This window comes from Impatiens glandulifera, chromosome 3, assembly GCF_907164915.1.
Source record: "Impatiens glandulifera chromosome 3, dImpGla2.1, whole genome shotgun sequence".
NCBI classification, from domain to species: domain Eukaryota; kingdom Viridiplantae; phylum Streptophyta; class Magnoliopsida; order Ericales; family Balsaminaceae; genus Impatiens; species Impatiens glandulifera.
In genome coordinates, this window is record NC_061864.1 from 10,674,657 (window position 1) to 10,697,459 (window position 22,803).

The 22,803-nt window shown below is 29.4% G+C and overlaps 3 protein-coding genes across 4 annotated transcripts; 2 read left to right on the plus strand and 1 right to left on the minus strand.

Annotated features, from left to right (window-relative positions):
* The first annotated feature begins 2,618 nt into the window (after window positions 1–2,618).
* On the plus strand, window positions 2,619–4,995 carry LOC124931369. The gene is made up of 2 exons (XM_047471817.1): window positions 2,619–2,942; window positions 3,556–4,995. Exons 1-2 carry the CDS (start codon window positions 2,850–2,852, stop codon window positions 4,720–4,722), a joined length of 1,260 nt encoding a protein of 419 aa, XP_047327773.1. The 5' UTR covers window positions 2,619–2,849; the 3' UTR covers window positions 4,723–4,995.
* A 2,581-nt stretch (window positions 4,996–7,576) lies between these two features.
* LOC124929184 (probable CoA ligase CCL9) lies at window positions 7,577–9,596 on the plus strand. Its single transcript, XM_047469477.1, has 4 exons — window positions 7,577–7,867; window positions 7,939–8,989; window positions 9,065–9,168; window positions 9,257–9,596. The coding sequence occupies exons 1-4, from the start codon at window positions 7,667–7,669 to the stop codon at window positions 9,473–9,475; spliced, it is 1,575 nt and encodes a 524-aa protein (XP_047325433.1). The 5' UTR covers window positions 7,577–7,666; the 3' UTR covers window positions 9,476–9,596.
* Window positions 9,582–10,744, minus strand: LOC124929185. Of its 2 annotated transcripts, none has more exons than XM_047469478.1 (2): window positions 10,582–10,744; window positions 9,582–10,451 (listed from the first exon to the last, which is right to left on the minus strand). In XM_047469478.1, the coding sequence occupies exon 2, from the start codon at window positions 10,449–10,451 to the stop codon at window positions 9,684–9,686; it is 768 nt and encodes a 255-aa protein (XP_047325434.1). In that variant the 5' UTR covers window positions 10,582–10,744; the 3' UTR covers window positions 9,582–9,683. The 2 variants fall into 2 exon arrangements, with proteins under 2 accessions (XP_047325434.1, XP_047325435.1); XM_047469479.1 differs by having other exon boundaries at window positions 9,582–10,465; window positions 10,582–10,698.
* Between the last annotated feature and the right edge of the window lie 12,059 nt (window positions 10,745–22,803).

Here is a 22,803-nt window from a genome sequence, read left to right on the forward strand (position 1 = left end):
TAAGGAAATAATTAAATATATTTCATATTAATTTAATTATAAAAATATAATTTTTAAATAATATCAAAATATAATTATACTAAAATATTATTCAATATATGCAATTTCTACCTTATGAATGAGATTGATTTTTTTTAAGTTAATATGTTTTTTTGGTATCAAAGGTATAATATTGATACCGTACAAAAATTAAAGTATACAGAAATTAAGGTAAGATAAATGTATGAATTTTTTGTATACCGAAATTAAGGTATATCGAAATCAAAGTATATCGAAATTAAGGTAAGGTAAATGTATGCATTTTTTGCATACCGAAATTTTAAATAAGGTATAAAACATAGATAAAACACTAAGGTATACCGTACCGACCCACCCCTAATAATACTTATAAAATTTTCAGCCCAGTTCAAAAAAAAATCCTGGATTCGCCCTTGAGCTAATGCATTAGTTTATTATAGAATCGCAACTTATTATCGCTTACAAGTTAAATCTTTGTTTCGATTAAAATATTTAAATAACTCATTCAAGTTATTTAAATAATATTATTTAATATGAGTTCTGAAAAGTTATATTATTCTTTAAGAAGGTCAATGTATATTAAAAATAAATAAATATTTAAGCAGAACAATAAAACATGACATAAAAAGTAAAAAGAAAAAAAGGTACTTAATAAATTATCGAGTTTGTAAATTCTCGAGAAGAACGATTAACTTTCCGACATACTCTATTGATTTTTCTGAACGAAATTCAGAAAACATCATAATAATAACATTACGAAGTTGTCGGCGCTGTGGGACCTTTGTTTATATTTTTTTGGAATTTGTTGGAAGGATCTCTCCTCTTTTATCGATACTTTCTCATAAATCGAATGAAAAGTTATATTATTGGGTGAAACAACTTATGAAAAGAAATAATTAACATTTTAATTAATTAATTTGATTGATGAAGTAATATATTTAAAAATAGTGTCTTATTTAAAGATGATTTAAATCAACTAGGCACAAAATAGATCAATGACAGATGTGTCATGTGCGTGTGATGAATTGTTTGAGTCATAGTTATTTTGAAGTTTTACTTCTTTATCTAAAGTATATATTAGGTGGTGTTTAATTTATTGAAGAGTTCTTTATGCAATTTTGTTTGTTTGTTTGTTAAGAAGTATAATTTTAAAAAAAATATTGTTTAGTTAATATAATTGATAAGAAGATGAATAAAAATATAGTGAATTATTGGAATAAGTCCAACCTGCCCATTATTTCAGATTTGATGCCAAACTTATATTATATAGAAAGTGATAGCACAAAAATCATGAAAGTAAGGGGGGTAATGCACACGTGAATTTCTCTACTTTTAAATGCAACCATTTAACAAAAACTTTTAACTAATAATTAAAAGTAATCAACCGAAAAACTCCTGATGATCAATTCTTGTAGATTAATTAGGTCATCATGTTTCTCTATTTAGGTCCTGTTTGGAGATAATGAGAGGGGGTACTAGAGGAGGAGGACATAAACTAAACTAAACTAATTAATTAAGTAAGTAAGTATACTATACAGGTATTAAGTAGTATATTAAATGAAAATGAATAGATAGCAAATATGTATATGACAAATATAATCATCATCTTTATTATTATGCTTATGCTAAGCTGTCTGCCTGTCTAGTGGGACAATTCTAAGAAGGTACATGCCACGTGACACTTTCTTTTTTAATTATTATATCTCATTTTCCAACTTTGCTTTCTTTTTTATTCATGATGGGCTACAAATAGATCATACAATACAATACGGCTTTGTTTTCAATTCAATTCAATCCGATCATATCCTTATATTGTTTAATTAATCATTAGAGGAGTTTTAAGTATAATGATACTATGTTGATTAATGATCCGGATCTTGATTATTTGATTTTATTAAAATTTATTTTTTATATAATTAAAGAAAGGGTATTTTAATAGTTTGTTTCAATTAATTCATAATAAAGAACCCAAATTTGATAATTTGATCCATATTTTTTTTGGGAAAAATATATATTAATTATCATACTTTAGTTTTAGTTTAGATGTATTTAATAATAGATGAAGATTAATATGCATGTTTATAAAAAAAAATACTCTATTTTATTTAAATATGTATACATTTAATAAATAAAACTTTTCCTTTGAAACTCAATTTCAAGTGTATTTTTTTAGTTTTTAAATTTTAAAAGCTTAATTTGACATATAAGAAAAGTTGAGGGGTATTTTTATCCTTAAATAATGTTACAAGTATTAAGGATTTTTATTATGGCCAATTGGGGGTGTCAGTCAGTCATCATCTTTTTCTGACACAGCTGGCGGCGCGATCCCGTCACCATAACTTGGTGATGAAAGTCAGTCACTCTCTGCGCAAAATAACATGGATCATCAACAACCCGGTTCACTTTTCACCGGATCCACCGTCGGAGATCAGAGTTGGGCCGCCGACATGTGGCGGCGCCGATTATGTAGTAATTTTCCAATTATTAAATAATTAGGCTGACTGAAAGAGGGTATTATCGTCAATTCTTATATCCAGTCATTTGTTGTTGTTTGGACCAAACACTTCTCTTCCTTAATTAATTAAGCTTTTGCCATGGCTGCTCTTTCTCTCTCATCATCCCTACATCTTCTAACATGATTACAAAATAACAGCTAGAGAGATATTATAAAAAGTAGAGAGAAGCTCAATATTTTATTTCATCTTCATTTATAAATGTCATCAACGCTTTGTTAACCTCTCATCTACCAAAAATTCATGCCAATTTCACTACTATTTACTTCCCAATTCTGCTGGCTTTCGCCGGGAAGTTAATCCGTCGCCGGAGGAGCAATGAACGCCGTACACAACAGCGTTGAAACTGTTAACGCCGCAGCTACCGCCATAGTCTCTGCTGAGAGCCGTGTTCAGCCGATAGCAGTTCGTGTATGTACATGCTTATACAGTGATTTGTTTTGTTTTTCTATGTTTTGTTTGAAATTCAACTTCTCCCGGTTGGTTGGATGGATGAAATCTGTATCGGTTATATATGGAAATTCAGTGTCTTCTCTCTTTCTCTATACTAATCATGTAACATATATACCTTGTTGTCTGAGAATAGAATCTATGCAATATCCAAATGGAATTTGATTCGTTGCAGTTATGTTTGTTCTAAGGATCTTGCTTTAGACTTTCTGTCGGAGACCTAGAACTGTTTAATTTCACAAATCTTTCTTATCTCGGTTGAATAGAGCAGATCATATGCTCTGGAGGAAGTTTTGTTGATTGTCAAATCTTTCACAATAGTACGAATAGTAGTCATGTATCTCAGTTAAGATGTATACTTGCAAGTTGAAGAAGATCTTGGATTTGCAGTTGATATGAACACAATCAACAGATTTTGGCCATTGATATGTCAATGGTACAGTGATAACATGTATTGAACAGGGATTGGAATGAAATTGTATATGGATAGTCTTTTAGTTACTATAATAATTGAATGAAAAGGGGAAATAGTTATTATAAGACCTAATTGATAAATAATTCCATTTGATTGCAGAGGAAAAGATGGGGAATTCGCTGGAATTTATACTGGTGTTTTGGATCTCACAAACAGACGAAGAAAATAAGCCACTCTGTTCTAGTTCCAGAGACAGTTGTGGCCGGAGTTCCTCCAGTAACTAGTTTCAATACTGAAAACATGGTTCGCCCAATTAACACAGTTCTATTACCTTTCATTGCTCCTCCTTCTTCCCCTGCTTCGTTTCTCCAGTCAGATCCTCCATCTTCCACTCAATCACCATCTTCTGGGCTTCTCTCCCTTTCAACAGCAGCAGCAGCGAATGCTTACTCCTCCTCTTCCAATTCAGCCACAGTTTTTGCAATTGGACCTTATGCTCACGAAACCCAACTTGTTTCACCCCCAGTTTTTTCCACCTTCACTACAGAACCATCGACAGCCTCTTTCACTCCCCCAACTGAACCAGTTCAATTCCCAACCACAACACCTTCTTCTCCAGAAGTTCCTTTTGCTCAACTTTTGGCATCATCACTAGGCCGAGCTAGAAGGAACAACGGAGGAGGTCAGCAAAAGTTCCTGTTGTCACAGTATGAATACCAACCGTATCCACTTCATCAAGGAAGCAACCTGGTATCCCCTGGTTCAGGTGTATCATCACCTTTCCTCCCAGGGAAATCATCCATTGGAGGGGAAGTACCGAAGCTCCTCAACTTTGATTATTTTGGAACTGGAAAATGGGGTTCGAGATTAGGATCAGGCTGCTTGACACCAGATGGCACTGAACCTGTCTCTCGAGACAGTTACATCCATGTAAACCAAATGTCGGAGGTGGCATCACTTGGAGATGATCAGGAGATAGTTGATCATAGAGTTTCCTTTGAATTGATTGGTCAGGAGGTTTCTTTAGCAGCAAAAGTTTCGGAATCTTTACAAGACGTTGGGTTGTGTAATGAAACACGAAAGAAGGCTGCTGCAGCTGCTTCTGTTATGGAAGAAGGAGATCAAGAGCAGTGCCCACTGAAGCAAAGATCGGTCTCAATGGGGTCTGTGAAAGAGTTCAATTTCGATAACAGAAAGGAGGAGGAAGTGTCGAATAAGACAACACTGAATACTACGAAATGGTGGGTTAATAATGATGGGGATGAGGAGAAGGAGGTTAAGAATAAATGGGCATTCTTCTCAATGGTTCAATCAGGAGCCAGCTAGTGTGGTAATAATATTATTGGGGTTCAAAATGGTGAGGATTTTTAGTTTGAGCATTCTTTTCTTTCATGACCAATTTATTTGATTATTATATATATATATATTATTTCCCCCTTTCATCAGTACACTCTAGAAAGCTAGAAAGTGAGCTTCTTTTTGGTTATTAAATCAAAATATCCATACATCAGTGTAAATGTATACTAGATATTGTATTTGTGGTGGTTTCCCTGCTTTTCTTTTTCATGTAATAATATAGAGATTACCAAATACATTAGATGAAGAAGAAATGTTGGCATCTGACTTGGTACTCTAATTAAGAGATCTTGATTGATTAAGTTATTTGCCTTCATATTGATTTATTGTTTGTATTCCTCAGTCAAATTTGTTGTATTCAGTTCTCCTATTTTTATATATTGTCTTCAAAAACTTAATGCTGTAATCTAAGAGTTAAGAATGGTGCTCAGTAATCTAAGAGTTAAGAATGGTGCTCGAAAGATTAAAGGTCATAAGTTCTTGAAAAATTAAATGTCACGGGTTCGATTCATACTTAAAATGTCATCTAACTTTGTTTGAACGTCAACATATATTTTTTTATATTTTTTGCTATTGCAATCGATTTAACATATTTTTTTTATTGGATTACATATTTTCATTGTTTTAATATACCTGACCTGACTGGCCCTTTGACATGTGAACTCCTAGTATTGGTCTCCAACCAACTTTCTTGTATAACCAAACAGAGGAAGTATGTAAGAATCTCTATCGGAAAAGTATAACTAGTTTAATATATGCAAAACATTACACTTGTACAAAACAACATTTTTACTGTCACAATGTTTTCACATGAAAAAACAAACAATTTTTCTTATAATATTATGTGGAAAAAAGTTGAATTCATGCACTATTTGATTGATGTCTTTATCAAACACATTTTCATTACCTTACTTATTAGTTTTACTATTTATCTAGTTTTCACGTTTGTAAGAAATAAATAAACATTGAGAATAACGCTTGTAAGTTTATTTCTCTTATGCTTTGATTAAATAGTTTAAAATTATAGTTTGTTTATACGATTAGATAAAGCTTAATTATGGATGTAATTTTGAATACATAAAGATAACAAAATTTCCAAACTAATGCCTTTTAATAGAAATACTAAATTTAGAGTTGAGTTTAGTTCCTATGAGATATGGATAAATAAGTTTTTTTTTTCAAATATGTTTTTTTGGGTTGAAATAATTTGTGAGTTCATTATAAATTTTATTTTATTTTATATTTTAGATTTACTAATTAATTGACAAATTACAAGTCTATTAGGTTTTGTTATTTAAAAAAAACATTCATGATCAATAAAAATAATTTTTTTTAGTATGCTAATTATATAATCATCTTATCTTCTAAATAATAAAAATAAAAAATTATCCAAGGAGCTGATGAAGAACATTAAATTCCTTATCACCACCCTCTTTAATAAAACTGTCCATACTTTTCAAGGAAGAGATGAGAATTTATAAAGTATTATATTAAATAAAGGAACTAAATATAGTTATTAGAATAAGCCAATGAGACTTTTGGTATTCTCAAGTAAGTAAATTAAATACAAATTGTTGTTTGAGGCTTTTTATGTTGTTTAACATTAATAGGATATTGTTGAAGATTTTAACCAAACTGAAAAAGGGTCGCTGTAATTAAAATCGATCAGCAGTTACAAAATGTTGCTAAATATTACAGTCAGTTTCTAAAAGCGTCGCTATATAATCTCTATAAAACTCATTACACTCAATCAGCAGTTTATATAAGTTTTTGAAAATTTATATTAATTTTATTAATCATATATACCATTATAATTATGTGAATGTAATCGTGGATCGTGAATCATGATACATAGTTGTAAATCAATAATACAACATTGTTATGCTTAATTAATTTGACCAAAATATCACATGCACCTGGATCGATTAATTATAAATTTATTTAATTAGTTTTCACAATTAATGTGTTAACCAAAAGTCATGGGAAAATAAAATAAAGAAACCAAAATTCATTATTAGGTTTATATATTTGACCAAATGCTTTTATGAAATGATTTAGAATCTTTATATATTTTAATTTTAATTTAATGTAAGGTCTTATTGAGTGAATTTTGAGATTAAAAAAATAGATACCTAATATTATTGGACATTAATAATAAATTTAAATAAAGCAAATGAAAAATAAAATAAATGAATTGTACAATGCTAGTTGGATGTGAGAAATAAAATTTGACTTGTCTTTTAAAAGGAAATAATGTGCTGACGAGGTTATGTGTGTTGCCACGTCTTGCTTGATAGTTACTCCAATACAAGTTCAATTTTTTTTATTTATTATATATTTTTTTAATTTGTTTGTGAGATTTTAAATATCTCTTTTATTCTTATTTAATACGGACATATTGTATTATAAGTAATAATTTGTTAAAATAATTTTACTTAACAAAATATTATAAACACTAAATTTAACCAATAAAAATTAATAATCCCTTCACAATTATTAATATTAAACGTTTCTTGTTTCCCTTAACATGAAGAATGATGCGAGCTAGGTGGTCACATTAAATTTGAATACTTTTTGTTAAGCATAAGTCCAAAACCTATTTATAAAACAAAACATTAAATATATAATTCTATAACATCGTTAGCCCCACTTAAAATGAAAGCGTCCTATGAAGAAAAAAGCGAAGAATAACGGGTGTGTTTTTATCATGATCTTTAAATTTATTTGAGTAGAGTCGTATACAAATAAAACACCCTTTTTTTTATCTCTCTCTCCGCCAAAAGCCATTTTGATTCTCTCCTTCCTTCCTTCCTCGATGCATCCGCAGCATTTCTCTGCAACTCAAAACCCATTCTTATAATTAGTTCCTTCTCATAACCCATTTTCTCATTCTCATATCTATCTCCATATCAACATGGCCGATCCAACTCTTACCGGTCTGCTGACGGAAGCGGCTCAAAACTTTCCTTCCCGACGAGCAATCTCTGTTTCAGGTAAATTCGATGTGACCCACTCCCTCCTTCAACGTCTCGTTCACCGTGCCGCTTCTCGCCTCATCGCCGCCGGAATTAACCCCGGTGACGTCGTCGCTCTCACTTTCCCTAACACCATCGAGGTATGTACTAATTGCTGTCGGTCAATACGCACTTTCTTCGTTGAGATTTTAACATTAATCATGTGATTCAGTTTGTCATAACGTTCCTTGCGGTTATCCGAGTCAGAGCAACGGCGGCGCCGTTGAATCCAGCTTATACTTTCGACGAATTCGAATTCTACCTCTCCGACTCAGAGTCCAAGCTCCTATTGACAAACAAGGAAGGAAATGAATCGGCTCAACTCGCCGCCGATAAACTCATGATTCCCCATCTCAAAGCCGAGTTCACCGGAGTTGATTCGGAAGACGTGACTCTCTCTCCGGAGAAATCGGAACCCGATTTTGACTCGGTATCCAAGATAACCAACGACCCACAAGATATCGCACTTTTCCTTCACACCTCAGGCACCACGAGTCGGCCCAAGGGTGTGCCACTGAGCCAACTCAACCTAGCCTCGTCCGTTCAAAACATCAAATCGGTCTACAAACTAACCCACTCCGACTCAACCGTAATCGTCCTTCCTCTCTTTCACGTTCACGGCTTACTCGCCGGATTACTGAGTTCACTCGCCTCCGGTGCCGCCGTAACCCTCCCAGCAGCCGGCCGCTTCTCAGCCTCAACTTTCTGGTCAGACATGAAGAAATATGAAGCCACGTGGTATACTGCTGTACCCACAATCCACCAAATCATTCTAGACCGTCATTTCTCCAAACCCGAGCCCGTTTACCCAAAACTACGGTTCATCCGGAGTTGCAGTGCCTCGTTGGCACCCGTTATATTGGCCCGACTAGAGGAGGCTTTTTGCGCTCCAGTACTCGAAGCATACGCAATGACAGAGGCGACCCATTTGATGTCGTCGAACCCATTACCCGAAAATGGACCGCACAAGCCAGGATCGGTGGGTAAACCCGTGGGTCAAGAAATGGCAATATTGGATGTAAATGGGATTGAACAAGAAACAGGCCAAAATGGTGAGGTTTGTATTAGGGGAGGAAATGTGACAAAAGGGTATAAAAACAATCCGGAGGCTAACAAGACTGCCTTCGGGTTTGGGTGGTTCCACACTGGCGATATCGGGTACTTGGATTCGGATGGTTACTTGCATTTGGTGGGTCGTATAAAGGAGTTGATCAATAGAGGAGGTAAAAAAACTAAACATTTTAAGATTTTTTGTTTTGTTGATGACAAAATTTGTAACCAAATTAGATTTGTTTCAGGTGAGAAGATATCCCCAATTGAAGTAGATGCTGTCCTTTTGTCCCATCCAGACATTGCCCAAGGTGTTGCGTTTGGGGTACCCGATGACAAGTATGGGGAAGAGGTATGGTATGCATTTGGTTTATGTATTTTGATGAAATGTTGTTTTACAAGAATCAGCTAGCTAATACCACCATATTTGGTGATTGTAGATAAATTGTGCTGTGATTCCCCGGGAAGGACAGAACATTGACGAGGAAGAGGTGTTGAGATTCTGTAAGAAGAATTTGGCTTCGTTCAAGGTCCCAAAGAAGGTGTTCATCACTGACTCGTTGCCCAAAACTGCAAGCGGGAAGATCCAAAGGCGCATCGTGTCTGAGCATTTCCTGTCTCAGATCTCGACTGCTAAAGTCCCCAAGTTTGGAGCTTAGCTAAATTCAATTCTACCTGTCCACAACAGTTACTTCAAAATAAATAAAAATTTCTCATTACGAGTTTGTTTATATGAGGAATGTAATCATTTATACCATAGTATACTCAATATTTTAATAATTAATATATATATATATGTATTGATAATTTAACAAAAAGGAATTACTTTATATCTTGCAAAGTAAAGAAAGATAGTTAAGATATATATCATGAAAAGACACGTTGAAAGATGATGGAATAGACTCCTCCCGTCATGAAATCTATGGATAAAACAGTTGCATCAAGAACCCCCTCCAAAATCCCTTCACCAATACTGTCGAGCTTATTATTCTTCTTCTTCTTGTTCTTCGTCCTGTTCCTTTGACCTCTAGAAGACGCGTTACTTGTTTTCTTTGGCAGCTTCATATAATTTGATTTGTTTCCAGATTGCAAATGAAATCCCCCTTCATCAATCTCAAACTCTTGCTCATATTTCTTATCATCGTCATCATCATAATCATGTACTACTACATGGTCATGAATATCATCGGCTGATAGTTGACTATGCTTGTCTATTCTGGGTATCATCTTTGACCCATCATAGATCACAAGTGTTGCTTGACCAAGCTCATACTTCTTCTCATCTACTTCAGTAATCTCTGTCTCGTCCTCCTCTACTCTGTTTTCTTCTTCTTCTTCTTCTTCTTCTTTCGGAAGCTCTGTTACTGTAGGCTGACCATGATGATCTGCTTTGTGAACAACATAATCAACTTTAAGAACGAACACCGAAAATACAAGTACGGGCATGAGGGTGGCCATGGCTAACAGATGCGCCAGATTCATATAGCAGAAAAGGAAGGTGGTGAAGACGCCCAGCACCAAATTAAAGAGGAACAATATGGGCGCCTGTAATTGGTCATGGTCATCTTCCTGCTTAATATCTTTTTCTTTACAATTTTGCTTCTCATCCTTCCCATTTTTCTTAGTCACAGCCATCTGTAAGTTAAAGACTTCAAAATAAGAATTATTCATGAATACATCTCATTTCATTCACATATTCAGATCGATCATGGTCAATTTCAATAACAGATCTGAGAGTTTACAAGAACAGTAATAGATAACTTACAGATCAATCAATCAATCAATTAATCTGGGTTTCGGAGATGAACAAGCAAAATGTAAAGTTGGATCTTCAATCTAAGACAACTCTCAAATAACTTGCAAACAAACAATATGAGGAGAGGTGGGGTTCTTATTTATATATGGGTCTTATTGGCGTGATTTCCACGAAAGAGGGGTGGTATCTATCCACCTTTTTGAGTATATACTACATACTACTGATTACGAAGATTCCAGAAGTGGAGAGTGTGAGAGACCGTACAAGGGCGGCTCTACCTTTTTCAGTCTTCTTTATTAAGGAATTATAAGGGCTTGTTTGAATTGTGGTTTTTTAAATAACATTGGTAATGATTTTAAGTAGATTGAGATTTTAATTTATGAAATTACTTAATAATTATTAATATATAATAATAAAATAATAAATAATAATTTAAAATAATATTTTAGTAAATAAATTAAGTGATATAATGAATGAACGAGATTGAATTAATATTTCATTAGTTATTTAAATAAAACATATGTTTTTTAATATTATTTAAAAATAAATATTTAATTAAATTTATTTTATAGTTAAAATTTAAATTTTATAAGAATAAAGTATTTTTATATATATATATATTTTTGTTTTGTTAATGAAAAAAATATTTGATTATTGAAAAAATAGGTATATATAAAATAGTTAAATTTTAGGTAAGAAACAAAATCAGAGATTTGTTAGGAATAAACAAATATATATTATTTAATAAAACCTTAATAACAATTAATTAAAATTATAAATGAAAATAAAATAACACAATAACAAAGATATATTACATGAAATCCTTTCTAAATTAATAAATAAAATCCTAGAGTTTGTTTTCCAAATAGATGTTCATATTCTATGAGTCATATAATATTTGTAGATTAAGGAGAAATTGCCTAGTTATATTCAAATCCAAATAAGCTTACGTCTAATCCCACTATGAACTTTTCTTGGAGACAAAGAAAAAAGAAAGAAAAGGACTTTTCATGACTATGTTGTTTATTTTAATTGAATGAAATTGGCCCCGTTGACCCAACTTTGGAGTTTAGGGATATTTTTTTAAAAATTAATTTTTAATATGTTGTTATGTGTTTGTTTAGAAAAAATAATATTTTGATTTTTTTAATTATATATTAACCAATTTAATAATATTTATTTATTTAATTTTAGTGTTTCCAAATATTATGAGTTAATTCTTGATCTTCTTTATCATCCCCTTCATCCACTCAAGTCTCACCCCACCCTCTTTTTAGTTGACTCTTGTTTAGTCCTTATGTTCAGCCAATTCAATGCCATATTTTTATATTTTATTTATCATATTTACATATCTAATATCATCTTATGTTAGGATTTAGTTTGATTCACTTTATCTTCAGTTTATTCACTCTAATTTATTTTGTTTATTTAGTATTTTGATAATATTCATCTTATTTTAATTGTTAATGCTGGGTATGTTTGATTAATCTTAAATGTGAGTTTGTTTGATCTTAGTTATTTTAGATATTTTTTAGGGTTTAACTAAAATTAAAATATTGTTTGATAAAAGAGAATTTATTTGAATTTTGAATTGGTTGAACTACCAAAATGTCTTTGTATATTAAATTTTAAATTTAATAAAAATAAAGAAAAATATTTTAACATTTTATTTAATAAAATGTGTAATTTGATAATGATATAATCGAAAACTAGATCTAACTCTGCTGCTATATCCAAAGTCTAAAACTACGTACATATCATGATCAATAACATGATAGAGTACGTAGTTTCCTTACAAAGAAATTTTGCCTTACATAAGAAAAATTCATATGAAATATAACATCAAATCATATATATATAAATCATTATTTTCATTAAATAGTCTTAATAAACAAATTCATGTTTCCTTACAAAGTTCTAAAGTATAAAGTCTTTATATTTACATATTAAAATATTTAATTAAAATAAAAAATTAACAAACAATTACTTTTTTTATAAAGAGTTAATTACCATTAATTCAAATAAAAATTTACATATAAAAAATTAATTTACAAATAATACAAAATTAAAACAATTAATGAGAATATAAATGTTAAATATTATGATAAATTTATAAAAATTAAAATTTTAATTTTGAGGAGAATCAACAATTTTAAAACATATTGAGAATTACTCTAAATACAAACTTGTTTGAATTTCGTAATGTCGACGAGCGAGAAAATAGAGTAAATCGAACAAACGTGTCAGAAGAATCTCTACCAAATATTTTGAATAATAATAAAATTTGTTCGTATCCGTGGGTTGATAAACATTAAGCGACACAAAAAAGTATTATGTCAAGTGATTATTGACTAACTACATGTAAAGTCAAAATAAGGAAAAATTCATACAAATTAAGGGATGATACAGGTAAAAGAGTCTTCAAATGAAAGAACAGTTAAAATAACTCTTTATTAAATAAAAGATAAATAACTATGACATTTTTATATATTTTGTTGCTAAAAAGAGGATAAATATAGACTCGAAAAAAAAAATCACAAAGACAATTGATGTGTATGAACGACAACAAACGACCTATCAAAAATTAAGAAATTTTTTCAAATAATAAAAATCCTAAGTAACAAATTTTATCCGATTTTGATTAAAATATATATCTCATCGAACATAGTACAACACCAACTCAATTAGTCTAACTATTTTTTGAACTTGTTGTTGATGTAAATTTTTGTCCGATACATCCTCTATAATGGACTAATATGATGTTAAATCCCATTAAAAATATAGCAGGAAGTTTAAAATTCTTCAATATCAATAATCAGCAGGAAAATTAAGTGCTCTATAAATTGAATTAAGAAGAGAATGGAATTCTTTAATATGAATACCTAGATATTATTTTCTCCCCTGTTAAGCCTAAAAACAAAATTACTAAGCGTTCTCTCCAAAATCGTGCCACTCTTTCCTTCAAGTTCTTGACTTTTGTAAGTAATATCATAATTAAGTTCCTATGTATAGAAAATTATAAAATTCTTCATTTCATGGTATAAATTCTTGTAAATGAGTTTTAATTAATTAATTAAAGAAGAAATTCACTCCACTCTGTAACAAATCTACAAAAGAATTGGTTAAAGTCAATACCCCCTCTAATAACTCTCGACCCTTATTCCCTTTTCCGAGTTTATCTAATTTCTTCCACTTCTCCTCCAATTTCATGTAGCAGGAGACATGAAATCGATAGTTTCTACAAGTTGATACATAGGAGAATCCCGAGAAGTAACCATGTTTCCTATATTTTTTGCACTTATAACAACGAATCCCATAGTGAACAATATCGGTTTCACATAGGATATATTTCATTTTCCCAACACTGAACTCATCCTTCAAATTATCGTAACAAGCTGGTCGTAGGTCCCCTCTTTTGGCCTTGCAAATTGGACGATCAACATGTTGGTGGGCAGGAAATGGGTCTTCGAAATTCCACTCGTACCCCAGCATTAATTGTTGTGTTCTCATTCTTGAGAGCCATCTGTAATTATGGTACATGTACAAAATTATTATAGTTAATTAGCCTTAATTAGTAATTAGATAGTGTTAGAGAAGTTACTTCAAATAAATTATAATGTGATACTAGCTAGCAGAAAGAAAAAACATGTGAAAACAATTTCTTATCATTATTTTTTTACCATTCTATATCTTAGTTAAAATAGTTAAGTGTTTTATTTAAGAGATCAAAATTTTTTTAGTCACTCTAACTACAACAAGAGAGAAAATATTGCACAGATTTCATTCATTCAATGTCACATATTCATATCATCAAGTCCATTTAAATGTATTGTTTTCTTTTTTATAAAGATTAATGAAAAAAAAATGTTATAAAAAAGTCAAATTAATTTCAAAATAACAGATTATATGAAATTAAGTTCAAACAGAAAGCAGCTTGTTACCTTATCAATTGTTGTTTCTGTGATCAACAAGCAAAATGTGAAGTTGGATCTTCAATGCAATAGACAACTCCCAAGTAATTCTTTTCGATTCTTAAAACATAATATAGGATCTAAAAACTTATACTTTACTTCTGAATGAAAGTCGATTCCTTTATATAGGGTACTAGACTAATTAAGGATGCGGAAAAGAAACACGTTTACTTGCTCACTCTAAAAGGAATTTTTCTTGGAAGCAAAAGGAAATAAATTTAAATATATAAAACCAAGACCTTTTCAAAAACAATTATATAAAAATTGGGAAGGAATAAATTAGAGAGAGAGGGAGAATGTCAAGAAATAGAAGAAAGAGAGGGGAGCCGAGCCGAGCCAAACCATGTAATAAAGATCTTTTCAAATCTTAAGTTTTTTAAATGGGAGTTTTTAAAGGGTAAATACAAAATATTGTAAATATGTCCTGAACGTTTACATTATTTTGATATTGGCCCTTTTTAAACTTTAACATTTTTGAGTTAATCAATTGGAGAAGGTTGAAGAAGTATTGAAAGGAGAGATGGGTTCTGATTTATGAATGGGATTTGGGAAGAGAAATATTAGATTTGGAAAGGAGGATATTAAAAAAATTATCACTATTGAATCAATGATTTGAGGGAAAATATTAGCTTCTCAAAAGTTGGTATTATTATGTTAAAAGTATATTTTGGTTCTTTAATAAAATGGTCAAAATAGTTATTGGAAGCTTGAAGCTATTTGTGTATTTAGGGAATAGGGATGGAACTTTAAATTAAACTTATTTAAGGCTCAAACTTTCAAAAATGTGTATAAATTGTTTCTTCAACCTTAATATATTGAACATCCATTTAATATATTTTAGACAGGGTATATATATATTAAAAAAACATAGTGAACACGCGAAAAAATTCTTGTGTGATTTCAATATTATTTTTAATAAATAGTTTTTATTAAAAAGGGAATCTACCAAAGATTAAGTGAAAGTGAACACCCCTTTCAATCCATGTAACAACCTAATAATTAATATAAGATTGATCTCAATATTATACTTTATTTGATCAATTAATTAAAGAAAGTATATTAATTATTCCTTTTAAATTTATACCAGGGAAAGACACAACTAGACTAACCACGCGGAAGAAAACACGTTTACTTGCTCACTACAATAATTAAATTCTTGGAATCAAAATAAAACCAAGAACTTTTCAAATAATTAAATTTATTTGCAAAATGAAGAGAGGTGGAAGCTGAGCCAATCCAAACCCTTCAAAACTCCAGTATTTTTAAATGGGAGAAATTAAATTTTAAGGGCATATAAAAAGAACAGTGTAAATATGTCCTTAAAGTTTACACTAATTTCATATTGACCCTATATACTTGAAATATTCTATTTATGCATATTAATTATTCAAACCTTCAAAATAACATTAACTGTTCAACTTCAAAATTAGTAAACCAACAGAACTTTTATTAAACTAAAATAATTATATATATATATATATATTTAATATTTGGACTTAATTATTTAATATATTATATATTATCGAGGTAAAATAAGGTGTTATCTAGTTTATAAATTGTAGTTTAGGTCTTAAAATTATTTTATAAAAAATTAATACAAAATTTTAAAATTATAATATAAAAATTATACTAGCTTAGTGTTAAATTATTATTATTATTATTATTATTATTATTAATGAGTAGAAAAGAATGAAAAATGGATAAGTAGCATAGCTAGTTAGGGAGGGGCAATGAAGTGGACATTAATAGTACAATAATAATAATAATTGATTATTTCACAAATAAAGCAAAGTAGTAGTACCTTTGGTTTATTGATAAGTTATAATAATATATATATATATATATATATATATATATATATATAGTTCTAAATTAGAAGAATAAGTAGAGATGAAGTATTGATCAATTCAACGGTTGAAAAAAGAAAGAAAATCTCCTCCTCCGGTGAAGGCATTTATGAAAACATCACATGCCCCATCAGTCGCCTCCAAAATCGCCCGAGTCATCCCTCCCCCACCATTACGGCGGGTCTTCTTCTTCTTCTTCTTCTTGATGCGAAGAATATCATTATTCTCATCAATTTGCAACATCTCTTTCTCATTATTGTCCTTTTGCGCCTCATCATCAATTACTACCTCATCTGATTTCATGTCCTCCTCGAGCTTAATAGCTTTACGATACATCATTTTCAACCTGTTGTCAATTTGCCTCTTCTCTATCCAATGATTCAGGTCTTTTTGCTCCTCATCACTTACTTGTGGCTTTTTTACATGAAAATTAATAATCTCAGGAGGCCTGTCTTGGTCCACGAGTACTCTAGTAGGATTTTGCTCATGATTAATATGCAGAAGATCATCCGATACTACTGCATGGTGTCGTCGTCGTCCATCCGTCGACTTTTGACCAATTATGAGCATGAAAATGAAAAGCATGGCCATGAAGATGAAGAAGATGGCCATGGCCATGGCCAAACCCTTGACCAACTCTTTCACAATGGTAATGGCCAACTCCTTGCCCATGGAAAACAGAGTCATGCCATTGTTATAGAAGAAAACTATAATGGTGAGCTTTAGGACGAACATAACAAAAGTTATATGCAAGGGCTCACTCCTTGACGTTGCTCTGACGTTTCCAGCAGCAGCATCATCATTATTATCGTGGTCGTCGTCGTCATCATCATCGTCGTCATCGGGACAATTAACTGGCTGTGGGTCACCAGCTTGCTGCTTGTCTAATTTGTTCATGTTCTCATTCTTAATGAGCGCGTAGCCAGCTAAAAACATGGCCATGAAGAAACCCTCGACCATGTGAATGAAGCCATTGAAGTGATCCTTGGCCATGTCAATGAAGAGATCCTTGGCCATGTCCTTGGCTATGGAGAACAGAGACGTGCGATACAAATAGAAGAAAGGTAAGGTGACAATAATTAAGACCACATATTTCAGTATTATTATTATTGTAGGCGTAGTACTCTGCAGCTTCTTCAACAGCTTCTTCTTCTTCTTCTGCTTTGGCTGACGATCATCTTCTTCTTCTTCTTCTACCTTTGAATTATTTTCATCATCAGGGGCGGAGCCATGTTTAACCTCATGACTTAGGCTGTAGCCCGGGTGTCCTTGCCTCCGATGCATAATTTGTTTGTATATAGAGAGAGATTAAAGGCAAATCTCAGCCCGGGTGTCATGTATAATTTGTTTTATAAAGAGTATATATAGAGAGAGAGATTAAAAGAACTTAAACAAAAATTATATAATCTATTATATAATAATAAAACATACTAGGTAGTCTATTACTAAAAAATTATATAATTTGTATTATATTTTAATACATACATATTAAACCACTAAAAAATTATATAATTTATTCCTAATTACAAAACATTCATTTCTCAACTTTTTAACCCCTAATATTAGTCCAAATCTTAATTAGAAAATTTTAAATTCATTCTCTTACCAGATTTATATAACTTAATGTGTTTTTTATCCGTCATTTTATTATTATTATATACAATGTTATAGTTATTTGTGTTTGTGTGAATCGTTTTTATACTCTTAATGTTTCAATGATAATTTTTTAGTATAGGATATATAATGGTTGAGAATCTTAAAATTCAATATCGACGTGTAACGTCAAATTCATAGTGGAAAAAGAAAAATAATATTATATATATTTTTTTAAGCAATATTTGATAATCATTCATTATTTTAGTCACAATAATTTCAGACGAGAAATTAGAATAAAAAATAAAATAATAATAATTACAGACTGTTTTAAAATAAAGTAAAAGATAAAATTAAAATTAAAATAAAAAATAATTTTAATAATTAATATTATATATAATAATAATGCAATATAAATGTACAATATGCTAATTATGCACATAATCAAATGCATCACGCAATGAATATGTTGGTTTAAAAAAAACAATAAATGTACCCGATACTAATTATGCACATAACCAAATGCATCACGCAATGAATGTGTTTCAAAAAAAGCTAAAGAATAAAGGATGGTGCAAGGTCATTATAATTGGTGAGAACCAGACATTATAAGAGTTTTCATTGAAGACACAATGTACTTATATAGAAACCCTAGTCTGAGGAGTTTAGCATGGTTTATGTTTAGAAATCTTTTAAATTGTCAAATTATAAAATAAATAGGACTCTATTTCAACTTTAGTTATGTTATGGGTAAATAATTTTAAAAATAATAAATTACAAATATGAATGAAAATAAAATAACACAATAACCCAAATATTTTACTTAAAAACTTTCTCAAATTAAAAAGTAAAATTACAAAACTCTTCCAAATCAGGGTTCACCAAGTTTGAGTATTAATTAGTGTGAAAAATCTTCACAAATATATTTTTTTAATTTAAATAGTAAAAAAAGTGAATACTCAAACTTAATAGTCTTCTTTATTTTATGTCCAAGTCTCCAACTTTTAACTTTTATATGATTAAGAATTAGATGCATTAAATATTTGTAGGGTCGCGTTAATTAAATATTAAGGAGGAATTGCCTATACTCAAATCCAAGTAGGCTTACGTGTAATTCCATTATCAAGTTTTTCTTTGGAGGCAAAGAAAAAAAAGTCCGGATTCAAAGAAAACAGAAAAGGACGTCTCATGTCTGTTTATATTGTTTATTTTAATTGAGTGAAATAAAATAAAATTTTGTTTTGTGTTATTTTTTTTCTTTATTTTTTTTCAACTAATATATTTATGTTCAAGTTTAGTTTTTATTATTTTATTTTTTATTTACATTTGAACAATTAAAATTCATTATTAAATATATATATATATATATAATATTACATGATCTTTTATTTTTTTATATAAAATAATATTTGAAATGTATATATATATATTAAAATATAAATAATAATATATATATATATATATCAAAATATAAATAATCAAATTTATAAAAAATAATAAATGATATATATATATATATATATATATTAAAATATAAATAATTAAATTTATACAAAACAATTCAATATATATATCAAAATATAAATAATCAAGTTTATAAAAATAATAATTAAAATATATATATCAAAATATAAACAATCAAATTTATAAAAAATAAATAATTGATATATATATATATATTAAATTATAAATAATAAAATTTATAAAAATAATAATTTAATTATATATCAAACTATAAATAATCAAATTTATAAAAATAATAAGTTAAATATTTTGACAAAAAATAATAATTTAAACATATATATATGTATATATTTAATAATGAGTTTTAATTGTTAAAATTAAATAAAAAAATAAGAATTTGAATTTGAATAATAAAATAAATTAATTTAGAATAAAGAACCAATGTTAGCTTATAGAGTTTAACTTAAAAAAACATTAGATTGAAAACCAGCCCTCAAGTCTAACCCTAATTTCTTTTTAGTCCTTATGTTCCAGTTCACTTTACTCTTGTTTAGGCCATATGTTCAACCAATTTGCTCATCATTTTCTTAATTTAGAGTATTTTTGTAAAAAATATTTTTTAAAAGTATTTTACATTTTTCATCTTTTAATCTATGTGTTAATTTTATTCGTCTTCTACACAACTAATTACTCGCTCTATTTTTTTTTTCCTGTTGGATAATAATCTAACGCAATATATATTGATTAAACTTAAACTTATTTATATTTTATATATTTATAATAATATTTAATGATAAATATTATTTATATATATATTTTTTAAATATTAATCACTTTACTTTTTAAATATTTTTTTATAAATTATTAATATTATATAACTCACTGCTTAATTATATATTTATAAATTTAATATTTTATATTTAAAATAATTTGATTTTTTTATTAATTTCAAATATTGATAAATTACTTACATCAAAAAAATAATTTATTTTAAAATAAATTATATATATATTAAGTTTTAGTATCGTTTAACCCGATCTCTGAATTGAGAGGCCTACTTTTAAATTATCAATTTTTCATAACTATATACTTAAATATAGGTTTGATTTAATATATATTATTATTATTATTTTAAAATATTTTTTTTATATTAAACACGTATAGTTAGTGACTTTGTAAATAGAGGAGTGACAATACAATAAAAATGGTAATAAAAAGATACAAACAAATAATAATAATAATTAAGCCTCAAAATCAAACACACTACAAAAAGTTTCTTCTGCATCCGTTTTCCATGCCACAGCCCATTTCAGCTCAGGTCATCAAAATGTAAAGTTGGATGCGAACTTTCAAAGTAATGTTTGCATGGCTTGCTAAAACAAAAATAAAGAAAAATAATTGAAGTAAGAAAAGAAATGATGTATCATCTGATTAGCTGATAAAATAAAATAATTTTTTTATCTTCTTTTTTTCCTAACACTTTTTTTTTATAATGTCAAATATTTTCTCTCATTTTCTCCTCCAAATTCCCCTTATCACTCTTCTACAAATAATATAAGATTCTAATCATTAAGGACACGTAAAATAACATGTTTAATTACTTGCTCACTAATTTTTTTTTCTTTGATGCAAAAGGAAATAAATTTTAATACGATCAATACCTTTCCAAAAAAAATTAAAAAATGAAATATAAGAAAGAAAAAGGGAATCGAGTCAAACCCTGAAAAGATTTTTTCAAATCTTCAGTATTTAAAAGGAGAAATTAAATTTTAAGGTCAAATACAAAATAATGTAAATATGTCCTTAACATTTACATTATTTTGATATTGGCCCATTTAAGCTTTAAGGAGTTCATGTTTAGTTTAACATTTTTGAGTTAATCAATCTTATCCTATCAATGGATGAGGCTGAAGAATGAATATGTTGATTCCAGATAAGGAGAGATGAGTTATAATTTATGAATGCGATTTGGGAAGAGAAATATTAGATTTAGGTTTCAAGAGGATATCATATTTTCAATATCACATTTTTTTTCCGACGATGATGATATGCAGTACATGGTTCATGCCACCTACAAGAATTTTAAGCACTTTCGAAATATTTTATAGGTATTTGGTGTATCTTCCAGTCTTCGAGTGAATTTTTTTCTCAAATCTTGTTTCAAATAAAAGAATGATGATGTTGACAATTGTGTTGGAGTTCAGAATTTGTGATTTTCCATCAACATATCTTGGTATGCCATTGGGTGTTAAGTTACGATTTATTGTCTCTTGTGACCCGATTATCAATAAAATAAAATGTAAATTGTCTAGATGGAAAAGTAAAATAATCTCGAAAGAGGGTCGGTTAATCTTCATTAAGTTGTCATCTATGCTCACATATATTATGTCTTTATTCATTTTTCCCAAGAGTGTGACAGTAAAAATGGAGAAATTAATGTGTAAATTTCTATGAGTATCCTCTAATTCATCTTTTTGTCATTTAGTTAGTTGGAACAAAGTTAAATGTTTTAAAGATGAAAGATGTTTTGATATTCGAGATATTATTTTCTTTAATAAGGCTCTTCTATCAAAATGGTGTTGTAGATTTGTTAAGGAACCGAATAGTCTTTGACATCGATGATCAAATGTAAGTATGGATACAATTGGTCTGATTTGGTTCACAAAAATGTCTAATTATCAAGAGGGGTGTAGCATTTTGAGTGAAATTTATTCTATGTGAAAAAGTTTTCGTGAACAATTTAGATTCATTGTGTGGATGATTATTCGATTAGTTTTTGGACTACATTTGGTTGACACTACGATGTATCATGAGCTTGCTTCCATTGCTATATGTAGAAATCACACAATTAAGGACATCAATTTAGAAATTTAGCTAGCCGAATTAAATATAAAAGGAGATTAAACATTATAGAGAGTTCGTCATGTTAGGATTTGTATCTCCCAAATCCGACCTGCTTGAAAACAATCTGTAAAAAACACAAGAAAAAAGAACACAAGAATACACAGATTTATAGTGGTTCACTCAAATTGAGCTACATCCACTTCAGACACCACCAGATTTCACTATGAAGAAGCAGAAAGAATATAGAGTTTTTGTCTCACATTTTATCTCTCTAAAATTCTTTCTCTCACTTGTAAACTCTTAATAATCACTTATTTATAGGGTAAATATTCAGGTAATAAACTTAAATAACTCTTGGTCAGGCCCAAACCCAAAACCAAATATAAACCCAATAAATTCTAATTAACACTTGTAGAGTTTATTATAAGTGTAGTCTCAATAACTCATCACGTTCCATAATAGAGTTTTTCTTTTGGTAAGACATAAACAAGTGTCTTCGTCTGAACAAGACG

Coding starts and splice junctions, on each gene's coding strand:
- LOC124931369 (XM_047471817.1), top strand. CDS start 2,850: ATGAACGCCGTACACAACAGCGTTGAAACTGTTAACGCCGCAGCTACC. Junction 2,943..3,555: donor TTCAGCCGATAGCAGTTCGT/GTATGTACATGC, acceptor ATTTGATTGCAG/AGGAAAAGATGGGGAATTCG.
- LOC124929184 (XM_047469477.1), top strand. CDS start 7,667: ATGGCCGATCCAACTCTTACCGGTCTGCTGACGGAAGCGGCTCAAAAC. Junction 7,868..7,938: donor CTTTCCCTAACACCATCGAG/GTATGTACTAAT, acceptor CATGTGATTCAG/TTTGTCATAACGTTCCTTGC. Junction 9,169..9,256: donor ATGACAAGTATGGGGAAGAG/GTATGGTATGCA, acceptor TGGTGATTGTAG/ATAAATTGTGCTGTGATTCC.
- LOC124929185 (XM_047469478.1), bottom strand. CDS start 10,451: ATGGCTGTGACTAAGAAAAATGGGAAGGATGAGAAGCAAAATTGTAAA.